The 27,919-nt window shown below is 39.8% G+C and overlaps 1 protein-coding gene across 4 annotated transcripts in view; it reads left to right on the top strand.

Annotated features, from left to right (window-relative positions):
- The first annotated feature begins 14,187 nt into the window (after positions 1–14,187).
- Positions 14,188–27,919, top strand: part of LOC128501130 (neurabin-1-like) — a 39,025-nt gene continuing 25,293 nt past the window's right edge. The window contains exons 1-2 of one of the 4 annotated variants that reach the window (XM_053470492.1): positions 14,188–14,473; positions 15,280–17,013. In XM_053470492.1, coding sequence (XP_053326467.1) covers positions 15,454–17,013 — 1,560 coding nt within the window. In that variant the 5' untranslated portion in view covers positions 14,188–14,473; positions 15,280–15,453. Of the gene's footprint in view, positions 14,474–14,508; positions 14,534–15,279; positions 17,014–27,919 lie in introns of those variants that run through there. The other 3 variants (XM_053470488.1, XM_053470491.1, XM_053470490.1) reach the window with 3 other exon arrangements.

The raw sequence follows: 27,919 nt of genomic DNA, 5'->3' as shown, positions 1-27,919 counted from the left end.
ATGGGATGGGCAAATCTGGAATGTGTACTAGGTTAAAAAAGTGGATACAATTAAATGAGATACTGATATCAGATATAGTAGAACAATAATATTACAACATTTCTGTGACAGTTCTTAGAAAAAGTACACCCATTTATAGAAACTACCTTTAATCTGTGGGTTTTTGTTGGTCAATCAATGTTTTGGAGAAATGTTTTGGAGTTAAAAGGTTCTCCTTTGAGAACCTGAGATCAGTTGCAGCCTGTGGCATGAGGCAGCATTATCAGTTTCTGGCAAAGCTATTATCTCCTTTTTCCCTTTACCCTCTCCTCACATCTCCTTACAAAGGCTGCCTTTACCAATCGCAAATAAACAATAGGCATACCTGGGAACTGGGAAGAAGCGCCACTTCCCCAGGGTTATGGGAGTGAGGTTATGGGAGTGAGGTCCTTACATTCCCCACTAACCGCCCATTAGCCACTTAAATCGGGGGGGGGGGTCCCGTAATGTCAGCAGGAATGCCCACTGATTGCAGTGGGATTGCCCACATTAGCGAGTAGTTCTGGCCGCGTCCCGCTCTAGGTAGCCAAAGCCCAAAAGTTATATATGAATCATAGTTTAGTATTTAAACCCTATTAGATTCTTATTTTATTCCTTTACGAAACTAACACAAGATTTAGAAAAAATGATAAATCCATTTCAAGGATTATTAAGTCTCAGAAATGACTAAGCGTCCTGGCTATTCATCAAAACAAAGGCGTGAACGTTACATTCATGAAATGTTAGCATTATTTTAAGGCTTCAACAGGGAGCAGGAACAATAGATACATTAAGGACTGTTTCCCCCCAATACTTCAAGTGGGTTACATCTCAGATTGCACCTGTTTTCTTCATTTCTGGAGAATTTCTTAAGTTGACTCATTAGTAGATGGACAAAACTGCAAATATTAGGGCAGGTGAAGCAAAGATTTGTAAGCCTTTTTTTACTAAAAAAAACAACAACCAGAGTAGAAATTCCCCCCCCCCTCAACATGGCTCCTGCTAACAACCATTAGGAATCTACTGAATATTATTAAAATAGAAGAAAATGATGACCCAGAACAATATCGCCAAGCAGTTTGCTGAATTAAATAGGAAATGTCACTTAAAGACTGGCATTCCCAAAGATGACCAATTATCATCTCACATTACCTGTCAATTAAGTTATAGTCTAACCAGGAAACAACCATAATTACTATTTCAGGATTCATTTCATATTACGTACGTTGTGAAATAATCTACCAGAAAAAGGGCCCCCACAGTAGGTGATGTATATTTTTAGTGCCTTGCATGCTTCCTTCTCAAAGCTTGGGAATAAATGTTACATTCCTGTGGTTTACTGTGGCATTCTCAGTTAATGTTTGACTTGGGATATTTCTAACTTGGATAATATACAACTTGGTAGTACTGTGATTGAAAAGTGCCTGGGAATTCCAGCATACTCTGCACACATATAAACATTTTAAATCCAGTGGAAAGACCCCTTATGGATTTCGATGGCTTGTTTTTTCTCTCTTGTGTCGAAAGGGTTAAAGAGAAAGGCACAGTGCAGGTAAATCTTATTAGTTAGAATTCTTCACGCCACTCCTCAGCACATCATATCTAAAATCCCAACCCACATATAAACATATTGTGTTGGGTTCTTTAAAGAGCATGCACAGAATGTCAGATTCATGCTAATCTATTGTGTTCAGCGCAATATGTCATACCATATCTAGTATTCCAACTTGTGAACAGATTATGTAACACTCCACATAGATACAAAGATAATGGTAGCAGAAAAGAACCCATTAGCCCATGTACCAGGGCCAGACTAGGGATGACTAGGAAGCCCTGGTACTTTAAGGTCAGCAACCGCTGGATACACATGACCACGGGTTACGGTTTTATTCTAGTTCATACCCTTCCTCTAAAGTAGAATATTTTCACATGACTACTTAGTCTTCCACATTTTAAATCACGGCTTCTAGTTCTGGGACTCCCTTTTGTATTAAAAATGAATCCTTCTTGGGTTTTATTTAATCCATTGGTAATTGGAATATTTCCTTATTTCCCTTCTTTCTTTCTACTTTGCCTATAAGTGGCGCCTGCCCTGCCTCCATGCCTGCTCATACTACAAAAAATATCATTTTGTTAGCCACTGGTATAGACATTTTGTCACTGGCTGAAGTTAACGGAGGTTAATTTACAGTGGAAGAGAAAATGTAACACATTTCTCTTTTTGCTTCACTGAAAACCACAGGAAGCCTATTGAGTCAACTGGTTAACTAAGGAAACCACAAAACCACAATCAACCTCTTATGAACTTGTAGCAATAATAAATAATACTAATGTAATATTAGTAATTAGTACTAATCCTACCTATTTCTAGAACTTTATATAAATTAACTCCTTTAAGTAAGTTGTGACACCATTGGACAAGGGGCCCCAATTCAATCTAAACGTTAACTGTGGTTAAGGGTGGCTGAAATGACATGGTCATGGATTCTAGAATGCAAACTCTCAATAGAAAATAACTTTTATTAACCCCTTACTTACAAAGGAGTTTTTACACTTGTTGCCAGCTGCATTTTTAACATTTCTGCTATGTCCATGTTTAACTGTAATTTCCCTAGAGAAAACCCTATACCTACCATACACTTACACCCTAAACACTCATGTTAACATATACCGTATTTGCTCGATTATAAGACGACTCTGATTATAAGACGACCCCCCAAAATCTGAATATTAACTTAGAAAAAAAAGAAAAAGCCTGAATATAAGACGACCCTAAAGGAAAAAAGTTTTACCAGTAAATGTTAATTCATGTAAACTATTTTTTTAATAAAAGCTATGATTGAGAAAAATATTTTTTTTGTTTTTATTTCCTTGTATTTTCCAACCTGTCCCCCAGTTACGCACATCTGCCCTCAGGCTTGCCACACCAATATGGCACTGTGGCCCATGATATAACTTTTAACCCTCTATATGCCACTGTGCCCCATGGTATGCCTTTTGACCCCCTATGTGCCACTCTGCCTCCAGAAATGCCTTATACCCCTATATCCCATTCTGGCATTTAGGGGGTTAAAATGCATATTATGGGGCAGAGTGGCATATAGGGAGGTATAAGGCATTCCAGGAGGCAGAGTGGCATTAAGGGAGTTAAAAGGCATTGTATAGAGCACTCTGCCTCCAGAAATGCCTTATACCCCTATATGCCACTCTGGCATTTAGGGGGTTAAAAGGCATATTATGGGGCAGAGTGGCATATAGGGAGGTATAAGGCATTCCAGAAATGCCCTATGTAACACACACACACACTTACCGGTGCTTCCAATTTCCTGCTGTATTGCCGGGGCAGCGGGTTGGCGTCTCCTTCCGCTGCAGCCGGAAGGAGGTGGAGTTGGCAGCGGGGGTTGTCTGCGTCCGTCGCGGATACCTTCCCCGGCTGTCAGAGATCAGAGTCTCTGACAGTCGGGGAAGGATTTGCGCGATGGACGCAGACAACCCCCGCTGCTAGCCACACCTCCTTCCGGCTGCAGCGGACGTTGTCTACGCAAATCGCGTAGACGTCAACCCGGTGCCCCGGCAATACAGCAGGAAGCACCGGTAAGTGTGTGTGTGTAGGGGGGGGGGGCAGGAGGATCCAGGTCCCCTGCAGCGGTGCGGGGGATCTGGATCTTAGTCTCATAATCAGACCTCTATTTGAGGTCTGATTAGAAGACGACCCCGATTATAAGACGAGGGGTATTTTTCAGAGCATTTGCTCTGAAAAAAACCTCGTCTTATAATCGAGCAAATACGGTACTTCCTCTCTAACACACATTAATGCAGACACACACACACACACACTTACACATTCATGATCACACACAAATGTTTACACACTTCTCCCTGAATCTGTCTGCAATATTCTGGTCTCTTGGAGTATTGGGGAAGAGGGTTGCAGGGAGGCCCCGCTCCTTTTGCAAAAGTGCTCCGGGAGGGGGATAAAAAAAAAGAATGGAAAAGAGGATAAAAAGCCAGAAGAACCAGAAGAGGCAAGAGAAGAGAAGCAGAGCTGTGGAAAAGGAGACAGGGGGCAAGGAGGTGGTCAACATAGAAAGTTTGTTTTTGGTTGGGGGTCCTTCCTCTTTTTGTACATTCATATGAATTAACAAAATTTTGCTAAAATTAAAATTGTTATCACCTATTTTAACTTTCATATGTTATGTAATCAGGACTAGGAGCCTTTAAAAAAAAATATTGTATTTTTGCCTACGAGCCTTTAAGAATTTCATAAACCTACCTAAAAATGTAACAGCTATGCGCTGAAATTCTTAAAAACCTGAAAAAAAAACTGTCTGGGACTGCAAATTTAAACATCAAACACTGCCAAGTTCAGATGTTATTTTACCCCAGATAACTTTCTCATCCTCTGTACATCTGTATTTTGTTAAATCCTCTGTAACACTTTCCAAGTTTCAAACTTGAGTTTCTCGTTATTTGAATTTGGAAACGAATGTGAAATAATGTCAGTTATTGTGAATGCTTTCACTGTCTGTTTGACTAGTGCAAAATAAGTCATGAAAATCAGACACTAATACAGATTTGATTTTTAACCCAAAGGTCAACAGCCAGTAGCTATGAATGACATAACTTGCATAGAAATAAATCATGAGAAGATGTAGAAAGACACGGGTCCCGTCCAAAAACTTGCGGGTGCGGCCAGTTTTACGGGTGTTGCTGGTGGGACCGGGGCGGTCAGACAATGTACCTGCAGGTCCCAGTAATCCTGCGCACTCCTGCAAGGCTTCCTTCGCATTGCTCACACTCAGCCTCTCTTCTCTTGTTCTGGCCAGGAACCCAGTGGAGTCACGTGAATTAACGTCACTTCACATGACTCTGCTCCGTTCCTGCTTCCTCTGGGCAGCACAAGACAAAAGACGCTGTCTACGAGTATGCAGGAAATCTGCAGGAAAGGGGAGTTTGTATGAACGAGTATGTGTGATTGAGGGAATGAATGAGTATCTGTGAATTATTAGTATCTGAATGAGTGAATGAATGAGGGAATTAAATTCTCTAAAAGCTGTGACAGAATGTTTGCGTGAGCTGGCGGGAGTGGAACACACACGTTGTGGGAGCGGGCGGTAATGGTCAGAAATTCATCGGGAGCGGGATTATGAAAACAGTCCCGCGCAGGGCTTTACGCTACACCCACAATTTATTTTGTATTATCTTTCTACCTTATCATATATTATTCTTCATCTCCATTGATAAATATGATGACAAAACTGGGTATTTTAATGGGCTTGGCACATTAAAACTGTAACTGTCCTGCAGTTGTTTAAAGTGTAATCTTTCTATGATATCATCTTTTCATTGATAAAAAAAATATTAGTGACTAAACCAGGCATAGTATGTATAATGCTCCAAGGGGCTGTATGTGCCCTCTGAATTGCGTCTAAACTGAAAGGACAGGAGATATTTTTTGTCTGAATGGTTTAAAACAAAACAAAAAACAGCTGAATCTTATCACTCTAAAATATTACAAAAATATATTTCAAATTGGTTTGGTGATCCTTTGAGCAACGATAAGATTGCTGTGTAGTACAACCTGTTTCTGGGGCATTTGGCAATATAAAAACTGACTTGCCTTCAGAAAAAGTGTAATTGGAAGTACTTTTTTTTACCATAATCCCCAATATCTTTATAATTTGTATGTCTTTTGAAAACCTAGAGCAAATTACTGGAACAATGTCAAATGCTGATGGCTTTGCTGATTTACTGACCCATGGAAGAAAGAGAATAGGATGAAAAAAGATCCATAGGAATCATCCATATTTATTAATGGTCCCTTCTCGGTTTTCAGCTTTTGTGAAAGAGACCTTTCGCTAGTAAGTGCAAATAAAACCTAGCAACAGGTGAAATTCATTAGATTCTGCCAAGGTAATGAAGCAGATATCAATGCAGCTCATTAACAATGTGAGGATAATGAACCCACACAGATGGAACCACACCGATACTTTTAACCCCTTAATGACAAAATCCATTGTCCTTTAAGGGGTTAAGATGCTTTTTTAGTTTATATGGCAACAATGAGAGTCTGGTTTGGTGTCAATTTAATATTCTAAGCAAATCTTATACATGAGACAAAATTTCACATGCGTAAAAAATGCTTTTTGTGAAGGTTTTTGGGCAGTCAACCCACGAGTTGTGTATTTAAACCTGTATTTAGAATAAGTGGAACATCACATTTGAACAATCAAATTTAAAGGAATTCTTTTAAATATCATGCATCCTGATCCGTGATTTAATTTTACAATTTTAAGTACCGTTTTAAGTTATCAAAATTGCAGCTAGCAGTATCAAGATTTCCATTTTATGCCTTATTTTTAAGAACAATTTAGTTTTAATATTGCTGAAGGAGATTTCTACTAATAGTTGCCAAGCTAGAGAGAATTATTCTTTTACTACTTTTATGACGCCTATCTATTGAACTGTGTCAGTTTCACTTTAATCAACATATCTCCACTAAAATATACATTACCCTATGAACCACGGGGTTCTATTTCTTCAGAGCACCTCTGATCAGTGGTGTCTCCAGCAATCATTTAGGGACAGGAACCACATGAAGGGACAGGAACAAAAGTAGGCAGGGCCACAATCAGAAAGGTTGGATTCCAGTACATGCTTAAATGACATGGGCCAAAATTCTGTTTCATGCCCATTCGTTTCGTATGAAAATCGGAGGGAGTTTTAGGTTTTGAAACTAGTTTTGAAACAAGTATGCATGGGACTTGCCCAGCACCCAGATTGCACACATAGGGCTGGCCCAGCAGACAAATTGCACACATGGGATTTGCCCAGCACCCAGATCACATCCATAGGACCTGCCCAGCACCGAGATTGCATAGGTAGGACTTGTCCCAGCACCCAGATTACATCCACACTAGAGATCTGTGCCCTATTATACAAACTTTCAAAACACACACACTCTCTCTTTCTATCAATCTCTTCCCTTTCTTATAATTTCTGATTGCCCACTTTATCTTTCCCCTTCCTTGCTATCTCTCCCATTACTCTTTATTTCATCTCTCCTTTTTTCTTTTTATATCTTCTCCTTGTTTTCTTTATCTCTCCAATTTTCTCTCTATCTCTCAAATTTCTCTTTATCTCTCCTATTTATTTCTCTACATTCTCTTTATGTCACCTTTTTCTTCCTACCTCTTTCCTTTGTCTTTATCTCTTCCCTTCTCTTTTATCCCCTAACATCATATCCTGGCCCTCAGCATCAATAGGCAGCACGCTTCAGAAGGCAGGAGTGAAACAGAGATCTGTATGAACAGACCTCATGCTCCCTTTATTTGGGGCCGGCTAGAGGGAGATCACAGATCTCCCCAACGGGCCCGGCTCCTCCAATGGTTTCTGCTGCAGGTATTAATGACAGCATTACAGTTGTGGGGCACACGCAAGGGTAAGATATTATGTGGTGGGGCATGGTTGAGTCTCCGTAGATTTCAACTTAGCGGAAAGTTCTGCCTACTTTTATATGATAACATAGTTTAGGCCATCCATGAGCACCCCACATTTTCTTTTCTCTATTTTGCCTATGAGGAACACTCTGGGCTTTACCTGGAACATCCAAGTGATGCGCTCCTTCAATGGGTCTCCAGGTCACATTCCTCTTTCTCTGGTCAGAGGAGCTGTTCTTGGCTACACCCACTTCCTACCCACTTCCTACCCACTTCCTACCCACTCCCCACACACTTGGCAACCACTGGAGCAAGCCCAACCCTATCATGTAACATTTCAAGTAAATTACTTTGGGAATTTCCCAGGAATACTTATGCTGTGCAATTTATATCATTTGTGAGGGTCAGATCCTTGGTCTGGAAATCAATTCTGTATTGGTGAATTATCATTCTTTATTTCATGCAAGAAAACAATCTAGAATCATGAAACTATTAACACATGTATTTAGAAGTCTGCAGTAATTTAAAACGTATTGCTTAAATGGTAATGTTGACACAGTTTAACTACCCGAAGTTTAACTCACTTTACAGACAACTTCCATCTGATTTCACGTCACATAGGGTATCCATGAAAGCTGTAATAAATAAACACGGATAATTATGCCACCCTCTCAAAGTTCTGTAATCAACCTAACAGATGTGAGGAACTTCAAATATACATCCGTGACTATATTTAAACAGTTTGGCAGGAAAAATGAGTTCGGTGTTTAGAAAGCTAATTGTTAAGTATAAATATTTTCTTCCAGTCATAGGATCCTTTTTTATTTTTACATAATTCTTTGGGATAAACCTCTTTCCACTAGGAGGATCTGTAATTTCAAGAATGCTAACTTAATCATAACTTAGAATAATTATGGAATGTATTTTAAGAAATCATCTAGCTCCACCCCCATGCTAGGGTAGCCCCACCCCCTAATTGAACTCATACCCCCAGGGGTATCTCCAGGCAATGAACCATGGGAAATTCTCAGGTATAATATAATAGCAATGCTTTATGATGGGTTTCTTTGAATGAACCTCAATCCTTGTGAGCAGGGCCCTCTTTACCTAATGGGACCAGGGCTGGACCTGGGATGACAAAGCCACCGTGGCACTTTTAGTTTGGCGTTTGCCTAATGACATAAGTTGGGATGTGTGTAGCTGCACATTAGGTTTTTATGTTCATGTAGTGTGTGGCTGGGTATGGCCTTAGGCGGCTGCACACTTTAGCTGCCAATCTGCCACTGGAGCAGCAGATCGGGTGAGTATGGGACGCTGAGGGTCAGCACCCAAAAGACACTTGCCCAGTGTGCCAGATGTCCAGTCCAGGCCTGAATGTAATGGTTTGCCTGTCGGTGAGTCTGAGTTTTATCATACCCTTTGAATACATGTACTGTATGAGGAACTGTGTAAACTGTTGGCCCTAAATAAGTAAAATATAATAATAATTCCGCCCTATTGTTTGAGTGAGTGTGCCTGTTAGCTGTTAGGCTGTTGGATCTTGCCTGATTTATATAGGCAATTGCATTCCACAGTCCCATCATGTGATGTTAACACTGTCACTGCTGCTGCATGGGCTGATCATATGGTGTTACCCCTACTCACTGAGCATGGGCCAGTCATATGACCTTATCCATAAGTTCACTGGAAACTCATACATTTAGGGTACTGGAGGTCTAGATATTTTATGTGACCCGTTATCACTTGCTCTGTACAAAACCTTGTCATGTTTATATATAGTGGATTCAACGTCAGAATATGTAAGTGTATACTTTACGTCATATTACTCTGCACACAGTGTCACGTGAACATAAATGATTTTAAACTCATCAGAAATACCAGAAATCAAGGATGCAAAACCATGACAGTATACATATCATTAACAGAAAATGTGTTATGGTACCTATAATATTAGTGGGTTTTTTTGTATCACTAAAAACTGGATTTTCTAACTTTGTTACTTCTTCCAATATGGAAAGAAAAAATCTCAGAATAAGCATGAGTTTATGAGTTGACCAGCTGTGCTTTTTTCCCAGAAGCTGCAGAGAAACAAAAACAGTTTGAATCACTGAGAGAGAAAAAAAAGCTTAGAAATTGTAATTTTATCTAGGTCGTAGTTTTGCAGGGTGGAGTAGTTCACTGGAAGACAGATACTGAAGATGTCCTTTCCCCTTTTCATGGCCAGAGCTGTCAGATAAGAAAGGTATTGTTCCTGTTTTGGAGGGCACTTTCTATGGTCCCTGTGTTTAAGATACTGTCTGCATAAGCTATTTTGATCCGGGGTCAATGAAAGAATGTTAGGTCATCTAAGAATTCAGGAAGTATAAATCTGTAACCATGATAGAATATAATAGGATTAAAAATATCAAACTATGCATGGAATGGAACTGATTAATGTGTGCTGTCTCTGTCATAACACGATAAGCCCTAATAGGATGTGTAGGACTCCTTTAACTCAAATATATTTCTGTCTAAAGCAGAATATCCCAAACGTTAAGGTCACATCAAAGTGAAACCTATTTTACATTATTTCTCCCCTGTTACAGGGTCACCGTACCCAAGGCTGGGTACCCCTGTTTGAGGGCTGAGGAATCACCAGTCAATCCCTCATACGGAGCTCCTGCTATCCACAGAAAGAATAAACCAGATAGAATAGAGAAGGTAGGGAAGAAAATAGAAGATGCGGAAGTGGCCGGCAGAGAAGGTAGGGAAACATTTAGAGATTGTGAGAAAGAGAGTCAACGTGAATATATATATATATATATATATATATATACACAGTATATGCTGAAAACAGTTAAATGGAGTGCATACATCCAGCAGCTGCATCTTTTTTTTGCATGTACTAAGGCATATAATTCTGAAAATACAATGCCCTGTGCTCAAGTGTGCTATATACGCAGTAGACGTAAAACAAGAATAATGACATCAATAGTTCCGTTCGGAAATAAAACTTCACAATAACATGGTCAAATAATCGTTAATCGGTTAAAGGTACAATTATCATTATAACACGAGTTTCAATGTTTCATTGTCCAGGATTAAAAAGCAAACTCCCGAGAGATTCCGTAAACAATAAAAAATTCATTATGTGCACATAATATGCTGTAAGTCTGCCAAAGCGTAATGCACACAAACTGCTGGTTCGGGCTAACGTAGGCTCTGCTGTCAACTGCCAAATTACTTGTCATTGTTGAGGAGACAGTGTGTATGTAGGCGTAGGAGCTATAGCATAGTCTTTTCTTCAACACACAGTACTGTTACACTAACAATCGTTTAATACAATGCAAAAGACCTGCTCTTACTTTACACATAATATCATGGCGATGGGGGGGGTCATTATTTAATACAGATTGTTTTGCAGCTGGACTTGTTATTAAATGAGTGTTCCTCTACTGTTGTCTTAACATTCTGTTTTCCCTGGAAAAATAGGTATAATACGAGTATATAGATTTTTGAGGGAATTGTTTACTGATAAGTAGTAATTATTGGTGGCAGGGTATCCCAAGCAGTAGGAGTATTTTGTTTTTATATACATAAAAAAGGCTGCCAGTCATTTTCAGGAAGACACTGAAGCATCCCGAGATCACAGGTAAGGAACACAGCTCGAGTAGTGAGATGAATAATTTACAAGGAAACATCTATGCTCCAAAACCTAACACACCCTGCTTTCTGATTTGTGATCTACAAAGAAGGAATGAACCGACTTGCATAGGAATCCTTATTTTACTTTCTACAAGGTCTGTTGCAATTTAACCTTTACCCGGCAAATTGTTTGCTTGTCAAGGCATGTATGGTGCAGCTGCTTGTAAAAGAAATGAGTTATATCTGACAATGTAAAAAAATAAAAGCATAAAAAGTACATACCTGTTGCCTAAAACAGTTATGCAACAATGCAGAGCAGATTTGGGGTTAAATATCCTACCTTAACTCAAGCAGAATAGCCCATTTTAATCTTGGCTACAATATTAATTTACCGTTTTTTTTTTTTCAGCTAGCGGACAGTTTTCACTTAACGGGTGTGGGATTTGTGCTACTAATAGCATAATCTGTGACATAGGGTACCCTAAAGGGAGATTTTACCCAGGGACCAAAGGACACATATTTGGATTTGATGTAGGATTGACATTTTGGCCATTTTTTTCACACATTTTAAGTGATGCTGACATATTAAATGTAGGAAAAAGAAGGAACTTGATTGATGTGCCTTAGCACATAAAGGTGCAGAGTTGACAATAAGAAATGGGTTCAGTTTAATGAATTGTGCACTGTTTCTGCTACATTCATGGTGGAACGTGGTATAATGCTGTTGATGTCCCAACATTTTACTAGATGGCTTCGTAGCGTTCTCACTCCCTTCATAAATCAGGCATTCAGCTTCAAATCGTTTCTTGCCACCCACTGAAGTCTTTAAAATGAGTGCAAACATTATGAAGAATAATTTCAGAGCAATTTATTGAAATGACATGCCCACCCCGTACAATGCTACCATAAAGTCCTGCCACGCCTATTGAAGACATTGCTCTTGATGTTTAAGGGAAAGCATTTTATTTGGTTCCTGAGTCTTAAATGTGTAAACACAACAGAAACCTGGGACACAAACTACTACCACCCCCTCTCGTCTTTATACGAATGATATGTCAATACATATTGTCTACAGAGGAGGCTGTCCCTAAGTAGGCCCATACGAGCAGAGGACACTTCAGGTTTAGCCACAGCTTGCTTTCTTTTTTTACAATAGTATTGGATTTTCAAAAAATGTACTTAAAGTTAGAGTCTAGTGTCCCATATTAGCCCTGCCATTAAAAATGCATATAAAACTACAGTGTAAGCACTTTATTAGGTATTTATGAACCCGGGGGGGTATTTTTTATAAAGACTAGCGTGCCACCCCCTCCGTGGTCACATTTCCGCACTACGTTTGGCTGCTTGAAGCAACTAATTAGTGGCAGAAAGGACTCCCACTAAAATCAATGGCGTTCTAAGCATGTGCATGGAGGGGGGCTGACACAACTCCTGTAAGTCTAGGGGGGTGAAGAAAGAGGCAAATGCACAGGGGGGATTCTGAAAAACCCCTTCACACAGTTGCAACGAGAGGAAAGCAATAATTTAAAAAGGACACTCAACTGTCAGATGTCATATGGATTACAGTGCACATGGCGGTTACTGTATCCATCTAATGCCCCAGGGACCTGATGATATTGGCAAATTTACTAACTAGATACATGTGACTCAATGGCATTCTGTAGCCTTGGGAACTGTTAATATGTGTTACGCAACGTTAACAGAAATCTATAAAATAACTATGCAGGTGATAACAAGTCATATCATTTAATTACATTGTGAGAAATAATTTTTTTCAGCGTGTAGTATTTTTGCTGGAACTCATCGTTACACAACTGAAAAACAGACAGGTAATACACAGTATTAGGAACAGGCTAATACAGATAGATTTTTTTTTAGCTTTAGTGAATAGATAATAAAGTACTTTAATATGCATTGTTTGTTGAGGATCCTGTCTGGGACACTGGTGACACCGATAAACTATTAATATAATTAAAAATTTATTCCTCCTCCATTCACCAAGCCTTGGTAAGTTTTTTTAAACAAAACTTATTCTAGGCATAATTTAGGGAGTCATAACATTTTTTATTTCAGACATCATAAAAGGAAATATAAGGAACATGACCCAAGTAGCAGATTCTGGTCTAGCCCACAAGACATAGAGGAGGCAGCCCATGAACTGCTTTACTAGTAGATGGTTCGTCTATTGGGTGATAGGCCTCTTGTGCACCACAACTGTCAAAGACCTCTATGAAACAGATCTAGTTATACTGCAGTGGCCTGTGCAGAGTTCCATAGTATCTTCAGCACCACCTAAATCAGAGCACTATGATGTCATAACCCATCAGGATGCACAAAGAACGCTGAAAAAGAACAAGAAAGAACCCCTCTGTGCTGAGGGTGCTGCTCTGGGTTAGTGAACCCTGTAACACATATGAACTCCATACCTGCAGATAACAAAATATATATTAAAACAATATAACTACAAATTTCTTGTGTATACTACGTGTTTATTTTGTTTACTGTCTTCTTTTAGTCTGAGCATAAAAAACGAACTATGTTTATTTAAAAGAAAACTATTTTTAATAATATTATACAAACTCTACCAGCCAACAGGTTTCATTGACTATTGCTCTCAGATGGCAGTTAAATGTCTACCATGTCTTGCCACTGATTGGCTGCTTCAAGACAAATTTTTTCCAAGAGCAAGTGAGCATTGCATGACATCACATCTCCTTATATATACTCACACTTATATATATACTATATATTCAAGCCAGGACAGCGAGTAGCTGGCCTAATGAAAGATTCGCTATGCATATTATTGATTTGAACAATGAGATTAACGAAATGGTTACATTGCACATAATTAAAAATGTTAAAACCCCGATCAACTCATATATTAGGCGTCTGCATCACAGCCAGCACGCAATTGGTAACTTCTGTAACGTGTACACACATTGAAAGATACGTGCTCGCTCCCGCGTGCAGCCGTTGGGCTAAACCAGCCACTGAGGCGGAGTGCGCGCCCTGGGAAGCCAGAGCACTTCACACGGGGCCGAGCATATTCCCCAGTGCCGCTGACTACAAGCGAGCCCCACGTGAACGTCCGCCAAGTCTTTCGTTGGGAGCGCGCCCCGGCAACTGGCCTGTCGATTGGCTGCCCCACGTGCGCGCGCCCAGCCCGCGAGTGAGTTATTTGGGAAGAGAGAAGAGGAAGAAGGAGCAGAAGACGGATCCCGGGGGAGTCAGAAGAAGAAGGAGGGGAAAAAGCGATGGCGACGCGGCTAGGAGTAGCATAATAAACAGTAATTTGTAATAATCACCCCTTTGGTGTCGTGTGGACTGTGCTGCGGCTCGGAGGAGGGACTTGATCCTGCGAATAGACCGCACCGTGGGTAGTGAAAGTTCAGGTACTTCGCAAACTTCCTCACGAGGTTGGGCAGACGCTGTGCAGCTCCTGTGATCTCTTTGTGTGTGAGGCCATGGGACGGGGTGGGAGCCGGGATTCCCAATTACAGGGAGGGAACCGGGATTCCCAATTACAGGCGGGGAGCCTGGCCCTTTCTCCTGTATCTCCATCTGCTGCAGGGCCAGTCAGCTCCCTTTATTGTTTGGAGACTGAGCTGGCACATTCAAGACCCACAGTCTGGCTGTTTCTCAGTCTAATGCCCTATAGAGCAGTGTGTGGCTACCTGTTAGTGGCAAATGGAACTTGGAATGTAATATATGGTATCCCTGGGTGCAAAGAGCATGTTTTTAAATACATGGCTGTCGTTCAGAGAGTGTTTGAGAAATGTTATGTTTGTAGCCTTGGGTGCAAGGAGAAAATGTTACCAGTGTCCAAATTACTTTTAAGTAGAAGATTCTTTTAAGGCAACTTCTGTGCTTAAGTTTTGTCCTCCGCTGCTACAGAACCTCCATGGGATGAGGGGAGTGCTGATTGACAGCTTTACCACAATGAGGATGGAAGACCCTACAGGAACTTGCATCTCTAGGAAGCAGTTCCTGCAGGGTCTGTGATACTGTAGAGAATGGAACATTGTGCCAAACTGACTTAATAACATTTTTAGATCATTCTCTAAACAGAAGCTTTGTAACGTCTGGGGAAAAAATTCAAAGAAAAGCCGATGTGAGGTCTTTAATGTAGTTGGCTAAGAAGCTATGGAAATACTTTGTTCCTTTTGTGATTTTTCTCTTTTTTTCTTCCACCCACCAGATGGTCGTCTTGTGGCAATGAAATTAGAAAGTCTGTTGAATGTGGTGTTGGTGATTCATTACATGGGACTTCCCTTAAACACCATGAAGTAATTCTTATGATTCCTGTTGTCTATGTAAAGCGGGAGTGCCATCAAACCAATTTTCTCAAGGGGTTTTCATTTGTGACACTAAAATGATGAAGATGGAAGGAAAAGGGGAGAGGACACTTAGAAGTGCTTCTCCACACAGGAATGCATACAAGTCAGATTTTCATGCCATCAAATGTTCCTTTGATGGCGTTAAGCCAGAGATATCCCCGAAGCCTGAATCTTTAAAACTAAATACCAATGGAGCACCGGGTGAAACTAGAGGACGTACCTCATATGGTAACCGTGTTCATAATATCAGGAATATGTTTATGCAGATGAGCTCGTGTCCCAGTGAAAATCAGGTGGAGACCAAATATATTAAGTCTGATTTTCCCTCCTCTGTGACAAACGTTTCTAATGTAAGCGTGCAAAAGATTAATGCCATTAATGCAAGTCCAGATCAGCCATCTCCTGAGAAGCCTGTCAAGATAAACGAGGAAAGTGACATTGACAAAGCAACCTTGGCAGAGAAGTTTTCAGAAACCAGGAAACTGTTTGAAAGGAACGTCAACCGCCAGCCCACTTTTGACAGATCTTCACCTACTAAGGAAGAAAAGGGATCCAGGTTGGAACGAAGGCATGGGTCCTTTGAAGTAGAAAGTCCTTCCTCTGATCTAAGTCCTACTAATACCTCTTGCAAGACTAACATTTCCACATCTATAGGATTTAAGAGTAGAGAATCTGATGAAACCAATCGCTTTAGTCACAAAAGTTCATCCTCCACATCATCCTCTCTCAGTGCAGGACCAATTTCCAGGAGATTAGAAAATTTTCTGGCAGATAATGATGGCGAAGAGCAGAAAGATTTGTCTAAGACACATTGTGTTTCAGTAGATGTTTGCAGTCCTAGTTCACCAACTGCAGTAAACCACCAAGTGCAAGCCAAGAAACTTAATAATTATGATGGGACCAACCATATATCAACCCTTGACCAAAAGGCTGAAGAGACACAGAACTTAGATGAGTCACACCCAACGAATACTGTACTTGGTCATGATTTAGTGTCTCATGAAAATAATAGCTTTCTCAACAAGACAGATGGTGATTCCAAGAGTTCTGTGCCTGACAAAGCACAAGCGGAGATGGTGAGGGCTGAGCTGGTAGAGTTACAAAATGAATCTTCTGAAAGCGAAGAAGATCAGGACTTAAAAGATGATGTATTCGATGATATAAAACCTACCGAACATAAGCCATTGGAGCAATTCGATTCCGTCCAAAATACGGAAGATGGATTAAAGCATCAAAATGGCACCGTTTCGAAAGAGGTTGCTAATGCAGTATGTGCTGACGTTCGCATGAATCTTCAGAATGAAGTAGAGGACTTGGTTAGTGAAGAGGAAGATGAGGGTGAATTTGATGAGCAGATTGATAAGAACAAGAATGTATGTCAGTTTTCTTCCAGTGCTTTTGGGATTGAAAATGCAGCTTTTGATGATTACAAAGAGACAGATGCTGAAAACTTTACACGGGAAGAGAAAGGAATGTTGACAACTGAAGATGAGGAGTATGACTACAGTAGTGATTATGAAGAAGTACCTGGGCTCTCAGAAGAGGAAGACCCAGAACCTGCTCGAAAGGTCAAGTTTTCTACTGCGCCAATTAAGGTTTGTTTTTAGTTTTTTAGTTTTTTTTTTTCGTCTTTACATTTTTTTACGTTTGAAACTATATTTCCCATGCTATTAGCCAATTAGATTTGACTATATATTTTATATATATTGCTACATTTACCTGTCTTTGAAAAGGCCATTGGTATGAAATTTACGTTTCAAGTTCACTTTACTAGAGTTTTACGGCTTGAAGTTCAATTGTTGCCGTTTAAAGAAATATAAGTGCATTATATGCATTTGTTAGATGCATATCATCCTGAAGAGGATCATTATTTACTTTGTTTTATAAACCAAAACATCATTTTTCTATCTTGTAATAGTTTTGCTTGTTATATATATCTGCCGTTGTCTGTCCTTCCTTATGGTATGTGTATCGTTGTGTGCTAATCTTTATATTGTTAACACAAATGTTTTCAGCAAGTTCTAGGGATAGCCAGCTGTGCCAATTTCTGGTGTACCCTGGCATGAATACCAGTTAATTAAGCTGGTAAATCTTTCCGGTTAGAATGGCTTGTGAACTACATTAAGGCCTGTGATACATTTTGTAACAGTAACATTTGGTTATTAATGCCTTATTTTGGTTCTTTGTAGATAGATTGTTAGGGAGTAGGTATTTTTCTGAAAAGTTTGCCTTTTTTTTTTTTTTTTTTTTTTTTTTTGGACAAAAATCAGATGGAGTCTTCAGTCAAGGGTGATAACTTTTATTTGGCCAGCACGTTTGGCTAACATTGGTTTTAGCCAAGCTTGTCAAGAGGGGGGAAGAGTGCCAGCTGGGCCGGAGCTTACTACGTTTCCTTGCGCTGTCCATATGGACTTTCATGTTTAGTGGGTGAGAATGGAACATGCTTGGTTTAGGAAGGCACCTTGACCTTGGCTCAACTTGAGCCTCACCATCTGACCCTTCTCTGTTAGTTGGTGAGTTGAAGGGCAAGTGTTTAGGAGCTTGGGATTGCCTTCACCTGAAAGCCTTTGCGACAACATTCAAGCTTCAATTCTCTAAGGTTTCCCCTAAAATGTTATGATGATAACATTGGAATTCTTGCACAAGGATTGTTGCCATGACAAAATTGTTCTGTGTGTTTGATTTAAAGACGGAGAAGAAGTGCATCATTTAACCTCTATATTTAGAAAAAGAATATACGCTGATATGTACGTTGCTACCAACTGATGCATTTATTATAATAGGATTCTAGTTTTTTGAGTTACTTACTGAGAATATTTATGTCAGGGTTTCCTTGGTGATTCCAATCTTGTTTTGATGTTGAGCTTTACAGTTGTACTAATCTTGTAACGAGGCACAAATCGTTGTTGTAAATAAGTGTTCTTGACACCTTTAGGCAGCTTTCAGCATCAAAATTGAACATAGGAACCAACGACCAAAATACTGCTTAGCCCTCCTAAAGCCTTACGGAAAGCCTACCTGACCTTTACAAGTTTTGTAACACTAACATTACATGTATATAGCAGATTCAATAGATGGGACAAACCCTTGCATGAATTCTTCTTCTCCCCAACTCGTCTTTCCTCAACACACACACCAATTTCTAAGGTGGGGAGTAACTTACAAAAGGAGAGGATTTATGCAAAGACCTCAACCTTATTAAAAAAAAACAAACTCTTAACTTCTGGAGAAGTTGCAGATCCGGAGCGACAGCACAAGACATCTTCTGTATTCCAACCCAGTAGATGGATGGTGAGGAAAGAGACAAATGCATACAGGGGGGTTCTGCAGAATCCCTCCAAACATCAGCAAGGTGGACAATACAGAAGTTTAAAGGAGCCACCGAGGTCATTTACGTATACTTAAATACTTATAAGTACAAAAAATAGATTTGGGGAAATTGAGAATTTCACTTGAAGCACTCTTTATTTCCGTGCCTCCTCACATGTCTGACTGTCATCCATATCTTCCGCTGTACATTATGCTGTAACAAGCAGGAGGCTCGAAAAATGGAGATCTGTCATTTCCCAGATCCTACATTTCATAGTTCAGTGGATTTTATAAACCTTCGAGGAAAATAGTGTGTTTTTTAATACAAATCTTTCATTTGATTACCCTGTATAGAAATGACCTACTATAGGTGGTTAGAGTTGACGAATTTAAGGATGTTGAGCTACGTCGGTGATTCCTTTTAAGTGAAATTAGCAGATATATTGCTAGTAATATAAATCACTTATTTCAACTGTTGTGAATCTTAGATAAAATTAGCTTTGTGATTTGAAAAGAACATTGTATTCTCTTACCACGCACGCTTTTAGCTGGTAGATGCAGTTCCGAACTTAACTATTTTATTTGGCCTTTTTTGTTTTATATTACACATTACTTAGGCTGCTGTATGTAAAATATACAGTATAATGTGTGTGTGATGGTTGACCAACCGAGTTTGACCAGTTATAATTAAAAATGTATTTTAAATGAAATGAGGCAACGTGCATAATGTGTCGTATTAGAGTGGAAATACCCAAAGAAGGTGCTAAAATTCAGAATGTTGACCGTTACAATATGTAGAAGAAATTGGCAAGTGTGACCAATAATGTGCATTGTTATATACATGTGTCATCTATATTGGCTTCTTAGATAGTCTGGAAAGCAAGTGCAACCTGTCCGCTATAGCCCTGTATAGATAATGCTTGTGAGTCATTTAAGCCTCAAAAGGACGAAGAGATTTCCTTCTCCTGCAGCCCAAACTGGTCCTGGTGCATTAAGACAGAACGGAATAATGGTATCATTTCTGTATGTCTGGTTCAGTGCTTCCTAAAGCAGTCTTTATGGCACCTTCATAGAGCCTCATTCAGTAATTGCCACATTCTGTTCATATAGGAAGGTTCAATAAACATGGGCCGTCGGTGTCACTTGAGAATTGGGTTGGGAATGACTTGTCTAGGGTTGAATTACAAGACTATCCAGCGGGCAGATTGGTTTCTGTACTAAGAATGTTTTTAAAGTTGCGCAGGGAAAAAGTTTTCTCCTTGAGCATAAAATATAGTGCTAGATACAGGGATTTGGGTTGGCACTGACAAAAAACTAATTTTATCTCCTTTTGTTCCAGTAAACTTACTTTATTTGTACACATGAAGGCTGCCATCATTGTCAGCCATGCAGCTGCCTAAAGCATTATATCATGCAAACACTAGAACTGATTTTTCAAAAATATTGTACTTTTATTTAAAGACAGTTTAAAGTATTTGTACAAAGGTCTGTTGCAGAAAGGCTGCTTGCAATTCTAAAATGGGGAAAAAATGAAAAAAAATCCAGACTTTCTAACTAATGTACCCACTAAGTGGTGTGTGCAAGTAGGAGGAAATTATTATTCTTGGTCTGTGACTGTGTATAGAGAGGTCTTCAGCGGGGACTTGGTTCATTTCACCGCCCTGTGACATCCTTTCGGATATCAAGCAGGATAAAGATGTCTATTTTATAGCCCAATAAAATATTACTTAATCTATTCGTTTTCTTCTATTAAAATAACCGCTTTTAAGAGGTTTCCCTCATAAAGTGTTTACACAGGTACATGTAAAAGCCTGCCAAGCCGTAATTCACCTTGTGTGATGGATGAACGAGGATGTGTCTCCTGCAAATCGCTCTGAAACGTATTGTTCCAATTGCTATGAAATTTATGGTTAAAATGGGGAGAAGGGCTTTGGTGAAACTTCAGAGCCGATGAGCTGATAAATAATTGTATGGTATTTAGGAGGAGTGAAACTTGGGCGCTGAAAGTTAAAGGTGCTTTTCTGGCTTCATATGCCCCTTAATACATGTCATGGCTCAGCGTGACCTTTTAATTATTCATTTTTATTGTTGAAATACATAAGAGGGATTCATGAGAATCATCTCCGTATATTTGATCTGTTTCCCAGGCATTCAAACATATCTCCTGCTCAACCATACACTCCGGTACCGGCAAACACCAGATTTCGAGGGGGACCTAATGAACCCCCTGTCCTTGTGCATTAACATTTAGCGCTCACATTGAGTTAAATGTGAATGCATTTTCCTAGTTGCGTAGATACGATTGGCTGCCACTCAACTAGGGACTCAAGTATTCCAGTCGAACAGTGTTTTAGTTGATGGGGTTGTCACAGCGCATACACGGGGAGCATACTTTAGAATGCTTCGATAGACTGAGGGGTGGAGTGAAACCACCCCAAAGTCTCAACTTCCATCTCTTGTAATAGAGGGATCTGCCCATTGACTCCCATGCTATAAAGTAGAACGTTCTGCCTACTTCAATTTTAATAGAACTTTGCACTTAAAGTTACATGTTTGGGTCAATGTTGAATAAGATGGTGATTAGGGGAAACCTAAGGCACTAATCTAGCATAAAAATGATCTGAAGGCATTCAGGGTTTCTAAAATCCATACTTACCACCTTTAACATGCGGTTGTGTAATTTAGACATTAGAATGTCTGAACCTAGGTTAACAATATCTAACCTTATATTTTTAGCACTAACAATACCAAATGTTTTTTATTCTTCTTACTTGCAGCACACCTTCTAAAAAATGAATGGTAATTTATCTAAATAACAAGTCTGATCCTTGTTAAATACGTAAGAACAAACCATGTGAATGCTTGTAAAAAAAAAAAAAAAAAAAAAAGCCGTACAAGACTGGAAACTATAGATTTAATTGTGTGTTGAAAGGCAATGTTGGTGAATAAAGCTTTGTGTGGCTTTACGGAATTATCATTCTATACAAGCCAAGCTTGTGTGTTTCTCTTTGAAGTTCTGGCTTTGTGTACGTAGCACATTGTCACTCTTGTAATATACTGTTTTTTTTTTCTGGTGCCTGTGCTGCCTGATGAAGATCGCTGTAGTTTGGATGCCAAGTCAGTTCTGAGTGTGAGTTGGTACAATAATGGAAACTTCCCACCAATATTTTGTTTGTATCATGTTAAAAATAGGTTTTTGAAACTCCATTGCAATCCATTATAAAAAGATTCTAGCTTTTGCATAATGTTTTAAGGCAGCTGTATATTATCTCTTTGTATCCTAGGTCTGGTGTCTTAGTCCTGTCTACTATTCTAACATCTTGACTCCTTATCATACTGCCTGTGGTAAATAGAATAGCTTAGTCTTAATCACCCAGCTAGGCATTTTGACTAAGTCCGTTGGAACGGACTTCATTAGCGTTGCTATAAAGATTCAGCTAAGTGTGATGTTTGAGAAAGGAAAGTCACGCGGTTATCTGCGCAAGTATCTATACTCTGGATGTACGGATTTCTAGGAAATGTATTAGAACTAAAGGTAAACTGTGTACTTATCACTGCTAATCTACATTACTGTATACAGCGCTATACTTTATGCTCAAGTAGAGAAAATATTTTCTCAGTGGGATTTTCCTTTTAAGAGAACAAGACCCAAATTTTTAATTGAATATTACATAGGTTGTTTTTAATAATCTTTAAATTTTTCAGACTTTAAAAAAAAAAAAAAAAAAAAATCGAAACATATATTAAGTGCCATTCAGCAGCCGAGCCTTAGTCTAGAAAAGGATGGTTTCCCCATTTGACTCAGAACCATGACATTGTTTATCTGCTGTCGCAATTACTAAAGATGCTTCTTCAATCTATGGGCGGTTCCATGCAGTATGTCTCACAGCTGGTTGGCACTAAAGAGTTAACACAAGGCATTTTATACCATCCTCCTTGTTTTTGGCATTTCTTGCACTGCCAACAGATATTTAGATGGACTGTAGATAATGTCCACATGTATTGATGAAGCAATTTAATTTAAACCTTAAGTCTTGTAAACAGACTTATCTATCTTCAGATTTTGTGTGTTCATTAAAATATCATTATTTACATATTTCATAAAAGCCGAGTGCTTTGAGTAAGCAGGCTTTGGATGTACCCTTGACAGTGACTTTATCTGTTTGTTATTGTATTCTAACATGTAGACCGATTCATTACTTGGCTACAGTGATGGGCAAGTTTTTTTTGGTCTGTCAAGGTAAATTCAAGTGTGATACTATGATAGGATGCCACATTTCGCAATAAGTCAGCGGAGTCACCAAGTGCTCAGGCGCATGGTGCGTAAAAGTCGCCAAAACACTGCTGATTCCATAGCTGAAGAGTTCCAAACTTCCACTGGCATTAATATCGGCACAAAAACTATTCGGCTTCATGGAATGAGTTTCACATCACCAAGTACAATGCCAAGCGTCGGATCGAGTGATGTAAAGCACGCTGCCACCGGACTCTGGAGCAGCAGAAACATGTTCTGTGGAATAAGGGATCATGTTTCACTGTTTGGCAGTCTGATGGGCGAGTCTGGGTTTGGCAGATGCCAGGAGAACTTTATATGCCTGACTGCATTGTGGCAACTGTATAGCTTGGTGGAGGAGGGATGATGGTCTGGGGCTGTTTTTCAGGGGTTGGGCCCCTTACCTCCAGTGAAGTGAAATCTTTATGCTTCAGCATACCAAAACATTTTGGACAATGCTATGTTTCCAACTTTGTGTGAACAGTTTGGAGAAGACCCTTTTCTATTCCAGCATGACTGTGCCTTGATTGGATGAGTTTGGTGTGGAAGAACTTGACTGCATAGAGCCCTGATCTCAACTCCATTGAGCACCTTCTGGATGAACTGGAACAGAGATTTTGAGTCGGGTATTCTTATCCAACATCAGTGCCTGACCTCACAAGTGCTCTTCTGGATTAATGGGCAAAAGATTTCCACAGAAACACTCAAATCTTGTGGAAAGCCTTCCCAGAAGAGTGGAAGATGCAAAGGGGGACCAACTACATATTAATGTCTATGTATTTAGAATGCCATGTCATGAAAGTCCCTTTTGGTGTAATTGTCAGGTGTCCAAATACTTTTGTCCATATAGTTTACATGAAAATGGTATAACACTTAAGATGAATCATAATGTAGACTGTGGTACATCACGTCTGAATATGACTGTCTTTGTCTGGGACGGAGATGTCTGATTTGGACCACACAAGCAGTTTGGAAAATGATGCCAATGTTTCCTGGTTCTAGTGTCATGACGTATAAAGCCACAGCCTTAGGTTTGTATGTTTTCAAAAATTAGGTCTGTAAATGGAAAAATACACCATGGAGACCTAAACTGTAAGACATCCACTAGAGGGGCTAATTTCTGCAGTGTACGCTGCTCATAGAAAGTATATGATTTCACCGGAGTGTGAGCCGAGCTGGAGGGGATATGGACGGGAATAATTACTTTGTTTTACACATAATTATAAATGTGCTTTATTATATAATTGTATATTCAATTAAGGATATTTTTAGAACTATGTTTTTATTAAAACATTAAAACTTTGTACAATGCGTGGCTACTATATGCTGTTATAATGGTGACATGTTACTTGTACAAACCTTAAGATAATTAATGAGCATTTTGGTCTGTGCTGTATTATTTGCGCTAATAACTGAGGTTCAGCTGGACAAATCTATGAAGCTTCTAGGGAGTTCAGCATAAAATACTGATAGAAGCCATATAGATTATATGATCCAATTTCCCTGGTTCCTGGGATTGGTCCGATTCAATGAATGTATGCAGAGTCAACTGGCCAACTTGCACATAGCAGATGACTGGATGGTGTGCTGTTGAATTGTGGCTTCACCCCCCTGCCGTTTCACTATTAATTATGAAGGGCCAGCACTGCTAACATTCTCCAGCATGAATGGCCGAGCTGGCCCTGTATAATGCATAACTGAATTTGTGAGGAGACTTTGAAGCAATCTTACTGATTTAACTGCATTATGCAGGGCCAACCAAGCTGAAACCACAACTCTCTGGTTAGTTGTCTTTACATCCATTCAGAGGTAGCTATCATTGAACACCTCACTTCTGTATATTTAAATACAGCTGTACGTCTCAGTAGGAGGCATGAATTTGTATACTACAAAAAATACATTTTTACACCAAACTTTCAAATTAATTTAATGATTGTATCACTTTGTGTCATTTTCTGAGTTGTATTTTAGAACGTTGCCTTCTCCTTGGCTAGAACGAGTTTTCCGCAGTCCGTCTTGAAGCTCTTGTATTAAATGAACGTAGATGTTTCCAGTAGGCCGCTCCCATTTGTGTTTCGAAGTGGGACTGAAGCTTGTAGCCATGGACCGTGTGATTCAATGCGCCTTTTCTTCTGTGCTTTTTTTTCTCGTACAGATCCAGGGCTCGGTCTGTATTGGATAACAAGTGACAGTGTGCCTTTTGTCCAACTCTGGCTCTCAGCCTGTATCACATAATATGTAAACAAAGTCAAGTGTACTGGGTCGTAAAGTTCTATTATTTACGTTGACTAATTGCACATTTAAATCTATGTGGATATGCTTTAAAAAAAGATTTTTTAAAAAAAAAATATTCAACATAAGGGAAATCTAAATAACCCATTTTATCTTGTGATGAAGCATTTGTAACACTTCCTTTTATTATTGGTGTTTGATAAGTATTATCATGGTGGTTAGGTCTGTCGCACCACTTTCATGAATGGGCAGATGCTGCCTCTTTTGTCACTTTGAATTATTCATCTAGGGGAGGTTTCGAAACAGGATAGTGAAAGGTTATAGTATAGGAGGTTGAAAAAAAGACTTCAGTCCATCAAGTTCAACCTTTCACACATACCTAGTTCTAAAGTCGATCCAAAAGAAGGCAAAAAAACAATTGCCCCAACAGGGGAAAAAATCCTTCTTGATTCCATAGCAGCAATCAGATTACTCACTGGGTCAACTTTCTAATACGACTGTCCTTTTAGCAGTTGTAGCACTTTATGTTATGCTTAACCAGCAAAGCATCCAGACCTTTCTTAAAAATATCCAGAGTTAGATGCTACAACATCCTTAGGCAGAGAGTTCGATATTCTTATTGTTCTTACTGTGAAGAACCCTTTCCTATGCTGATGGTGAAATCTCCTTTCCTCAAGTCTCTGCTGATGAACCCATGTCTTTTGTAGAGACCTCTTGGTGAATCGATCACTAGAGAGCTGTTTATACTGACCTTGTATGTATTTGTACGATGTGATCAGATCCCCTCTTAGACGTCTTCCTATTTTCCCATATGTCTATCCTTTGTCTATAATAATAATGATTTTTAATAGCGCCAATATTTTATTCTGTGGTACACCAATATGTCTGATCTTCCAGTTTTTTAGGAATAAATTTGGATATTCTAAAACTCCTAGATTATAACTAGTCATATCGCTTCAGCAGATGCATAACTACCTCGGTTCGCTTTCCAGATTATCCCTCATCCTGATTCTTAAACCTATCTGCAGCATATTATCTATGTGTGTGGTTTTATGTAAGAAAAACTTATTTCTGCATTTAATGGATGTGTTTTGTTACGGCATCACGTTTTGTTAAATTGCGGCTCTGGTAGAACAGTGTAGTCGTGACAAAGTAATCAACATCTAGTGCTGTTCAGTTTGATACAATAATGAGACAGTACATGCTGCTACCGGAGATGTTCCTCGATCTTCCTACATGGGCTGGTAGTAGGGTTCCTGGGAATTTGGTGGAGGCACATATTATCTCCCAACTCTTCATGTGCAAGATCCTCTTTAGATATCTTGCCAAGTCTGCCTGGGAAAAATACTTGGTAACTGGAGTTTGTTCTGTAGTATAAACATTTTTGAGTAAATCAATTGCACTCCTCGTTGTTCCCCTTTTTACAAACATATTGACACCCATGGGGTTTTGTTCCTTAAATCCTGAGATTTCAGCTACTGAAGTTCTTCCTGTTGCGGTCCTCTCCAAGTCTGCGGTAACTTCCGTGCAGCTGGAAGGATTTCTTAGCAGTGAGACGTTTTGCCTCAACATATAAACTGTTCTTATATGAAAAAGCCCACTAATAACATTTAATATTCCAGTTAAAAGTCATGGATTGTGTCTGTTGGTCCAAAACGAAGCAACTCATCTAGGGCTGCAACTAACGATTATTTTAATAATCGATTAGTTGGCCGATTATTTTTTCGATTAATCGATTAATCGGATAAAAAAAATGAATGTAAATTTTTCATTTATTTAAAATAATTTACTAAACAAATGATGTTAAATACAAACAGCAGAATAAAAAAAAAACTTTGATAAAACATTTCTTGTCTTTATTTCCCAACCAGCCCCCCAATATATGCACATTTGAGCCCAGGCTTGCTACGCTGCCTCCCCACATATGCCACGCTGCCTACCACAGCACTCCACGCTGCCTCCCACATCTGCCACTCCACGCTGCCTCCCACATCTGCCACTCCACGCTGCCTCCCACATCTGCCACTCCACTCTACCCCCCACATGCCACTGTGCCTGATACGCCTTATACCCCCTGAAACACCACTCCATCCTCCCCAGACATGCCACCCTGCCCTCCCCACATATGCCACGCCATGCTGCCTCCCACATCTGCCACTCCACAATGCCTCCCACATATGCCACGCTGCCTCCCACATCTGCCACGCCACGCTGCCTCCCACATCTGCCACGCTGCCTCCCACATCTGCCACTCCACGCTGCCTCCCACATCTGCCACTGTGCCTGATACGCCTTATATCCCCTGATACCCCACTCCATCCTCCCCAGACATGCCACCCTGCCTCCCAGACATGCCACTTCTCTACCCCCAGATATGCCACTCTACCCCCAGATATGCCTTATACACCCTGATACACCACTCCGTCCTCCCCAGACATGCCACACTGCCCTCCCCACATATGCCTTATATACTGTATATGCCTTATACCCCCAGATATGTCACTTCCCCCAGGAATTTAGATTCCCCTAAATTAACCCTAAACTCCCCATTAACCATAACTGCCCCTAAATTAACCCTTAACACCCCCTTAACCACAGCATCCCCTAAATTAACCCTAAAGACCCCATCAACCACAGCATCCCCTAAATTAACCCTAAACACACCATTAACCACAACTGCCTCAAAT

The sequence above is a fragment of the Spea bombifrons genome, chromosome 7 (genome assembly GCF_027358695.1).
Source record: "Spea bombifrons isolate aSpeBom1 chromosome 7, aSpeBom1.2.pri, whole genome shotgun sequence".
Lineage (NCBI taxonomy): Eukaryota > Metazoa > Chordata > Amphibia > Anura > Pelobatidae > Spea > Spea bombifrons.
The sequence above is the reverse complement of the archived record's forward strand: the minus strand, read 5'-3'. Positions and strand labels throughout refer to the sequence as shown.